Source organism: Meleagris gallopavo, chromosome 8, assembly GCF_000146605.3.
Source record: "Meleagris gallopavo isolate NT-WF06-2002-E0010 breed Aviagen turkey brand Nicholas breeding stock chromosome 8, Turkey_5.1, whole genome shotgun sequence".
NCBI lineage: Eukaryota > Metazoa > Chordata > Aves > Galliformes > Phasianidae > Meleagris > Meleagris gallopavo.
The window spans coordinates 11645784-11654582 of NC_015018.2; the positions used below are offsets into that span (position 1 = coordinate 11645784).

The 8799-nt window shown below is 38.8% G+C and overlaps 1 protein-coding gene across 9 annotated transcripts in view; it reads right to left on the minus strand.

Annotated features, from left to right (window-relative positions):
• ZMIZ1 (zinc finger MIZ-type containing 1) overlaps positions 1-8799 on the minus strand; it is a 280166-nt gene that overhangs the window by 21743 nt on the left and 249624 nt on the right. For 7 of the 9 annotated variants that reach the window (XM_019617563.2, XM_010714337.3, XM_010714340.3 and 4 more), the window contains 4 exons: positions 7550-7732; positions 5071-5245; positions 3635-3821; positions 128-338 (listed from right to left, as the gene is read on the minus strand). In XM_019617563.2, the coding sequence (XP_019473108.1) occupies positions 128-338; positions 3635-3821; positions 5071-5245; positions 7550-7732 (756 nt within the window). The remainder of the gene's footprint in view (positions 1-127; positions 339-3634; positions 3822-5070; positions 5246-7549; positions 7733-8799) is intronic. The other 2 variants (XM_010714339.3, XM_010714338.3) reach the window with 1 other exon arrangement.

Below are 8799 nucleotides of genomic sequence, written 5' to 3' on the forward strand. Positions count from 1 at the left end.
TACCAAAAAAAATCGTGGAAAAAAAAAATTTGAGAGGAAGGCTTTTTCAGCCAAGGCGACATTTGCAAACTGCACTAAATAGCAAAGTCAGCATCAGCAGCTGCAGCCGCAAGCTCGATGTACTTACACAACAACATGCTGTGACTGTAATTTGAATCGTGTTTCTTCCTGGCTGGCAGACATGCTTTAGGTGCAGAGGTTTATGAGATGTCTTGTTGTCACCACGTTCGATGGTAAGTGGGGTTGCATTAACGCTGACCTGGACTGAAGCTGGCCAGTTTGTGTTCATTTGTCTGTCTTCATGGTGATAGCATTTGAACTGTAATTCCAAGTCAGACCTGTACAACAACCAATAAATCTTCCTTTAACTTTTCTTGCACATTGCAGAGGGAGGTCTTTTTTGTAGCTAGGGACATTTTTTCTTGACCAATCAGAGTATTCTTCTAGAATTATTCCCAATAAAAGATATAACATACTTTCATCACAAAAACCCTTAACAGAAGAAAGTCATGATGAATTAATGATGCAAGCATACTACAGAGTTGTTAATATTTTACACTTATAAAGGACTTTCCAAGGGAACATCTCAAACCACTTTGCAAAAACAGACTGTGAAATGATCCTGCAAGAAAAGAAATGTTAACATCAGATAGATTTTTCATGTCTGAGTGAAAAGTCAAGAACAAGAAAGTTATACACTGCAGCAGGTTGTGTTAGAAGATTCCAGATCTTTCACTGTTTCAGGGCATTTGAACAAGGTTTTGAACAAGTGCTTGTCAGACGTAGTACAGATATAGCTATTCCAGCCTTAGAACAGGTAAATCGACTAATAGAAAATGACCTCTGTTTCGCACTGCCTGTATGTCTGTGATTCCAAATTAACACAGCTGTGGATTAAATTTACCCAAGTTACACTTCTTTCAGAGTAGGGTTCCCTTCCTCCCTCTACTAATAAATATCACATGCTATTCAGCACCTCAAAATTAGATTTATAACACCTCCAAAAAAAGGGAGTGGCTAAGACTAAGTTAATAAAAATTAAATGGGTAGAGATTATGACTTCTAAGTGTCACACACAAATGTCAGTGTGTTAGAAAAGAGCAATTTGAAGAAGAAATGTAAAAGAACATGAGGAACTGAACTGAAATGCTGGAATTCTGCTGTTTGTGATAGCTAAAACGTTCTGCTCAATGGTTATCTTTTATGCTTGAAAACTCAGGTGCTCATTTCTTCATTTTATCTGGAAGAATACGTATTCTGTAAGATCAACAAGTAACAGCTCATTCAGATCATCATCTTAACTGTCATTTTCCTTATCCAGAAATAGAGATTTGAGCTCTGACTTAACTATGTCCTGACTTAACAGATTTCAAAACATCTAGATTTAGTATTGGATAAAAATGTTTTTTTGTTTTGTTTTGTTTTTAGTAAAGAAAAGCACAGAATACAAATTAAGTGACCATTTAGCATTATCTTTCTATATCAAGTGTTCCTAGATATCAGTATTTTACTGACAAGTTTTGAAAGATCTCTTCCAAGATCTACTGGAAATTCTCATCTCATGAGAACAACAGCAACCACTGAAACTCAGAGGGAAGCAAGCCTCAGTGCCTCTAATATAAAACCCAAATGGATTATGTGCATTCCTGAGAACTCTGGTCAGGTCTGCTGAAAGTCTCAGGGTGAGAACAGAGATTAGGAGACCTTCGCGTTCTTAGCACACAGCCCCCCAGCAGGTCTCTGCTAATAACTAAGTAGTGCCAAGATTGAGCCAGCTTCAAGCCAGCTTCAATTTCTTGCTTTCAATCTTCTGTTTCTCATAACTATGAAAAGTTCCCAGTGGGGACAAAAACAGTTCGTTACGGGTGTACACGTGAGAGGTTCTGCTGAATATTTTAACTGGCAGAAAAATATTCAGAACTGGCTCAATTCCATCATTCTCTATAAAAACAAAATCCTTCCACACATGTGGCTAATTCATTTTTTTGGAATCCATCCAGCCCTGAGGTAAATTTGCAATGACTTTGTTACAGGACCATCCGTTCTCCCCACCACTGACAAGCTTTTCAAAACAGTAGACCTGAGCACAGTTTACCTATGAGTCTTCATTAAAATGAGTTTAAATAAAGGCTGTGTGTTTGGTGAGCTAAGGAAGAAAGAACGAACAGAAAAAAAGAACAGATATTAAGAAACAGCCTCATGCCTCAGTGCAGCACTATAAATCTACTGAATGAGCCAGCACAATCCCCAGTAGTGATTACTTATTAATAAGAACCAGCAAATAACTGCCAAAACCCCCTCTGCTTCTAGTACTCCACGATAATGAAATTCAAGTAAGCAATAACTGATCTCAAAGTTAGGTGTTAATTATTGGATGTGGTCTGTCTGAAATCTCTCTCAATTTTAACCCCCCAGGCTACCTCAAGTTTGCGCACTGTGGCAGCAAACCACTCCTGTATCCTATGACCAGTCTCAGCTTTAGAGCCAGAGTCCACCCTGGCAGAGAACCCAGCACATCTCTCAGCTACCCCTGAACACCTTGTGCTTTGTCCACACCATAAAAACAAAAGTCTCAAATTCCAGTAAATGGGAAGAAGGTCCTCAGGTGGAAAAAGCTGAAACTACAAGTTATTAGTCTAATTTAGGTCAGGGTGTATTTGATCCAGGGTCAGAAGAAGCCGAAAGTGAGGAAGGCATAACAGAAAATGTGCTAAAGATGCAGTGTTTTACCACCTCAGCTGCTACACCTGTAAAACAATCTCTGTACAGGTTAGTGAGTGGCTATCCGAGCTCCACGGTGCACAGAGCTTCAAACAATGCAATCAGAAAACAGGATAACACTGAAATACTTTCTCAGAAAAACAGGAGACAGAGTTATTTGGTAGGATTTGAAAACATACAAATAGAAAAAGAAATCTGGCTGTGATTGTAAGCTGATCTAAATGTTGAAAGCAGCACATAAGCTGGAATCACTCATGCAAATCCAAATTAAATTCCTACCACCTAGGAAAACTATTTCTCTGTACTGGAAGTAGCATTTGCTGCAATTGAAAAACAGGAGACTTTATGTATGGGAAGCTATATTCTGTATTTCTGATCCATCCTTATTTGGGGATTCATAGAAGAGCGGAGATGTATGAAATCAGTTTCAAAACTTTGGAGGATTTAAGCAGTTTTCTTTCCAACTGATGCTATCAGGCATCTAAACTGGGTTCTTCTTTAGCATGTTATTTTTAATTATCAGATATCCAGCCATTTAATTTCAGCTATACCTGCAACTAATATTTCACAGGTCACAGAGCATATAAGGCTTCAGAGCCTGCTACATCAAAGTTTGAAACAGTGTTAGTCACGCACATCCCGCACTCATTCTACCCAGAGCAGAAATGATGAAGTGGTTACGACGACTTTTCAGAGTGTGCTATCAGCCAGGAAATGCAACATCCATCAGGAAGTATTTTAAAACATGCTGCCTTTGGAAATCAGCAGGTGAGACTACCTGTGAGCATAAAGGGGACTTTTCCTAGCTAGGCCACAGTTTTTGAAGTGAAATGGCAAACTTAAATGAAGTTCACATTTCTTGCCAATTCTCCACTGCTGGTGCAAGACTTCTCCACAACAAGACTCAGCTTACCTCCACATCAGCGTTTGATGAACAGTTGGCCGTAAGTGAAAGACATGGTTACTGACTGCCAGGTTGTGTTCCAGCCGGAAAGGCTCCAACACAACACCATCCCTCACAGGAAATGTCAGACGCAGCTCATCATTGTGGTTGGCTGGGATCGAAGAGGGAGAGAAAGCATGAACTTTCCCTTTAGCATCTGCAGTGCAATAATAATGTGTATATTTATACAGAATAGTAACAAATGGCACAGCGATCTGCTACTGGGTTTAACTTTGCAGGTTCATACACACACAAAAGAAGGACACAAGTAGGTACAGGATCTAATCAATGCAAGTGAAAAGGCTCAAACTGATAACAATGGAAAACCCGACTCTTCTATTCTCCTTTTATTGTGGGCAACAATGTGGCAAGAACTTGTGTTTTTATCACTGCATAGATTTGGTGTCCAGTCTTTCTCTGTTAGCAAAAAGACTGACAACTCTTGATTATGGCCAACAGCAATGATGTTTAGCTATTTCTTCTGCTTTGAGCAGGGAGAAACATTATCCAATTAATTTCAGCTGAACCTTTCCCAAGATCAAATATACTAGCACACAATTGCTATCTGATCTAGTAACACAAGGTTTTATGGTAATTTACAGCTAAACAATGCAGACCAAATGCCTTTAAGTACTGTGTTTTTGCCCAAACAATACTGCAAGTCACTTTCTTCTACTTCATTTTTCAGCTATCCTGAATTCCAAAGACTGGCTGCAAAGTGCTAATGCAGCAGAAGTCCTTTTTAGGAAACAAAGATTCTCCCAATTCCCTAGTAAGTAATATCTCCTACTGTTCATCAGTCATAGCAAAACATCAAACATCTTGTGCTAGTGCAGAGCCAGAGAGATCTTGTTATTCCTTCCCTATTCGCAGCCAAATGTAGCTGTGAGGTTGAGTGGCTTTGAAAGGAACATATATCAATTTTTGGCATGCTACTGAATATTCTTAAGCCTGTATGGATCACAATGGAGACAACGCTATAAATATTCATATCATGTGCCATTCTGCTGTTATGATCAATGAATGGCTTTGCCCTTGAACAAAATATACCACAATAAAAGTTCATACAATCAACAAGCCTACTAAGCACACATAACACAACTCGAAATTAAATGTTTTATCATAAGGAAGTGTATCAAAGGAATACTTTGAAGAAATGTGTAATGAATACTTTAATTTTGAAGAACTTCTTGGGATGCTCTATTTTAGGAGGGGACAGTATTCCTTTTCCTTTCTCCTCACTCTACAGAATCTGCGCTGTGCAGCAGGGCCATGCCACTTATTACAACTTAGCAATCTGAGCCTCTCCCAGAGCAGCAATCAAACCTTGTTTCCAGACTGAAATGTATGTGGCAAAGAATGAAGGGACAATAAATGACAGGGGGAATATTCTGGTTGCTACTCACTTGGAGGTGGTGGTAAAGCATTGATATTTGGCTTAATGTCAGGTGGGAATGGTGGTTTGACATCCTGGTTAGGTGACAGGTATGGAGGAATATTGCTCCCTGGAGTCATAGGTGGCGTGGGATTTCCTGGAACAGGTGAATGAGGGTAATTTGCCACAGGTACAGGCCTTGATGGCTAGAAAATAAATAACATCACATTGTTATTGCAGTCTGAAAGTAACAATAATAAGCTTCGTGATCTGTACTGTTATCAAACATCAACGACTACAAACAAAGGAGGAAGGCTCTTCTGTCTCCAGAAGGAAGAGAAACCACAGGATGTCCCATGAGGCCTTTAGGGAAGAGGCAGACCAGAAGAAGCAAGCAGCATCTGGAACCAGCAGACCAGCCAGTTTCATTCAGGCAACGACCAGATAAAAAGCAAGGCTGCTAAGACGCTTACTGCGTTTCACTGAACGCTCTCTTTCCACAACCAACTGTTTCAGTTAACAACACTCCAGCCCATCCAGCCCTTTGCACTTATTTAGTTTCCTTCCAAAAAGACCCCAGTGCTCAAAAGCCTACACGAAAAACAAAACCGAAGGACACAGAATTAAAATGTCTGTGACCCTTTCACTCCGATCTACTCTTTTTTTTCCATTCCTGTCCAATTCACCTACTCAGAATGAAGGCTCTGAGGCTCAGGGGATCTGTTTTATTCTATGCATCTACAGTTTGACTCTGTTCTCTGTTTGCTGCTAAATGAGACTAGCTAAAAGAAAACAGATGGTTAATTATAAATAGTAGTTCTAGTATTAAAACACCATTGGTTTTGTTTCTTGCAATTAAGGGGAAGGGTGGAGGTAACAGAATGAACCAGTAGGAATAACGTGAAAGATGATGATACTAAACAAAACTGCAACTGCCTGGCGTCCTCTTTTAATAGTTAGTGTACCATAAGTGCACACATAACAGAGCATCACAAAATGAACACCTTTACAAGCAGCCAAAATACGAGGACTGAAAATCTGATTCCACATCTAAATGCCACGCTGCTAGAGTAAGGTACTCTGATGTACCCAAGAAGAGAGTTATATTCTAAGTCTTTACTTTTCCATCCTACATTTCTGTGTGTGTGTTCTTTCTTTTCTTTTCATTAAAACATACAGTTCCTGTCTCCACAGCCATTATAGTCCACAGGTTTAAGCTTCATCTATGGAATTTTTATTTTTCCCTAGTCAGAGATAATCTCCCTTCTTGACAAGTTATTCTCTAACTGTTTCCAAGAATGGTCTATATTTGAATACAAAATGCATTGGAAAGACCACAAATCCCCCATCAGAACTATTTCATAAAAACAAAACAAAACAAAAAAAACTTAAAATCTAGCCAAAATAAACAAATAAACAAAAAAGATATAAAATATATATTTTAAATCTGTCACTTTAAAACTTCAAAGGAGTCTTCTTATTTTAGCATAATTGACTGCACTGGAACAGCAGTGGTTGAGGATCTGTCAGCTTGTTGTGTTCTTCTGCAAAAGCTGCTACGATGCAACAGGATTTCCTGGGGCATGTTGCAGTGGACAGCTTGGCTGCACGTAGAACAGATACTCTATAGAAAAGGGTTTGGGGTTTTTTTTGGCTCCTTTTTCAGTGGTGTGTTTTCTGTGTGATTCACACAAGAAATTCCAATCCAAGACAAATTTGCACCTTCCAACCTCCAAAATGAGAAAGTAACCTAGAGCTATAGATTTAAGAGCAGATCAGACCATCCACAGTCCTCTCAATTTTTATATTCACTCAAGTATCTGTGCGCAAGAGACGTCAAACTTCAGAAGGTCTTCAGTAAAAGTCAACATGGATAATCAGAAGCAATCAGGATAATTCCATAAAAAAGGTTTTATACAACATGCAAACAATTCTACTTCTTGCCCAAAACAAACAGCACAGGAAAAAAAAAGAGAACAAAAAACCCCACAAACAAAAAACCAACCCAACAACAACAGAGAAAACAGGGAGAAGTGGGAGAAAGTCATGCAAACTTCAGTACTGAACATAAATTCTACAGTTGCAACAGCTTTTAATTTTGGTCTGGTTTAACCTCACAGAGACCACAGTAGGTCTGAAATTGGGATGCTGCAATGTGGAACTTGTTTATTACAAATTTCCAAAGCTGTATTCTTGTAGTTTGTCATGAACAGGTGAAAATTTTACAGCTGTATCCATTATGTACTTATTTTTACAAGCTATATTTGAAGTGAAACCAAGAGCTCCTAATGAGTCGCAGTAATATTCAGTTTTCTTTATGAACTGATATGAAGCTGTAATCCAACTTGGCTGATGAACTTGTTCCTGTGATATCTAGAACATGAGCATAAGCACTGTATTTTTTTCTGTCTTTCCTTTAATGATGTAAGAACAGTAGCTAAGAAGTCATAAATATGACTTCATCCATAAATGTCTACCAGAACGCGAACGGATAATCTAAAAATGCTTACCTTGTAATACTGCCCCATGTTGACTGTTGGAGGAGGGTACTGCCCTGTGTTCTGCTGGCTTGGCATCCTCTGTCCAGGATAGTTGGGAGATGTAAGGGGTCTTGGAGGATTGGGAGTGGGATACTGACCAGGCTGATTTGGAAACTGGCTATTTGGTCCGTACTGCTGGTTTCCATAATTTGGCTATTTCACAACAGAGATGAAAGAAAACAAAACAAAGATCTGTTTCTTGCAAGCAAGTATCCTGAATTAATTGTTAGTATATATTAAGTGGTAGAATCAAAACAGAACAAAATCAAATCTCCAAGTGAATATTCCTTCATTTAGTGTCATTCATGCCTAAACCAGGGCCCTGATGGTTGTTAGTGAATATTCACTCAAAAGAGTGAAAGTTCCACAAACTGAAGAGCAATAAGATCAACCACGTACATTTTTCCCTGCATCTCAACACACGCGCACGCACACACACACACACACACACACGCACACCCCTTACAGTGTTGTTAAGTCCCCGCAATCTTCTGTTTATGCTACTTTTATGGTTCAAAAGGAAATTCTGGTTTCAAAAAGAAACCCAGGATTGTAAAAATGTGAAATGTTCACAATATCTCTGTTTTTATAAGCACTACCAGCATTGTCCTTGTGTTTCCTTTTCCAGATGGAAAATGGAAGCACAGAAAGACCTTAAAAAGTATAGTACCTTAAAAATATAGTAATTCTGGAATGTGCACAGAATAGCACATTCTTACTGCTCAACACAGCTGCCACCCTGGCCCTGAGCGACAGTGCTCAGCTGTACCCGAGCTGAATACAAGTTGGTATTTGTCATAAACACCTTGCTAACTCTTAGTGAGTACTGTGCTACATCTCTGGAATCAAAATAATGAAAACAGTAACTTCAAAGGTAATAAAATGTCAATTTGATGATTAATTGATTACTAAGAAGTCTCCATAAACTAAGCTCTCAAAAACCAACATACAAATAGCATCTACAGAATTTGGGCACTGTCTGACTAGCAAGCATGCAACAGTTAGGCTCTGATTGGTATTAACTTCTTGGGAACATGATCATATTCAGTTATGACTACAAAGTTGCTTCTGAAACAGAAAAACAGAAGCCACAGCCTTCCCTAAAACATGAAATCTGAAGAGAAGTATTTTTTATTTTTATAATTTTAGAGTAAGTGGTAGCATTCACTCTACAGAATGAAAGACCTTTCCAGAGAAACAATTCCTCCTCTTTTTTTTTT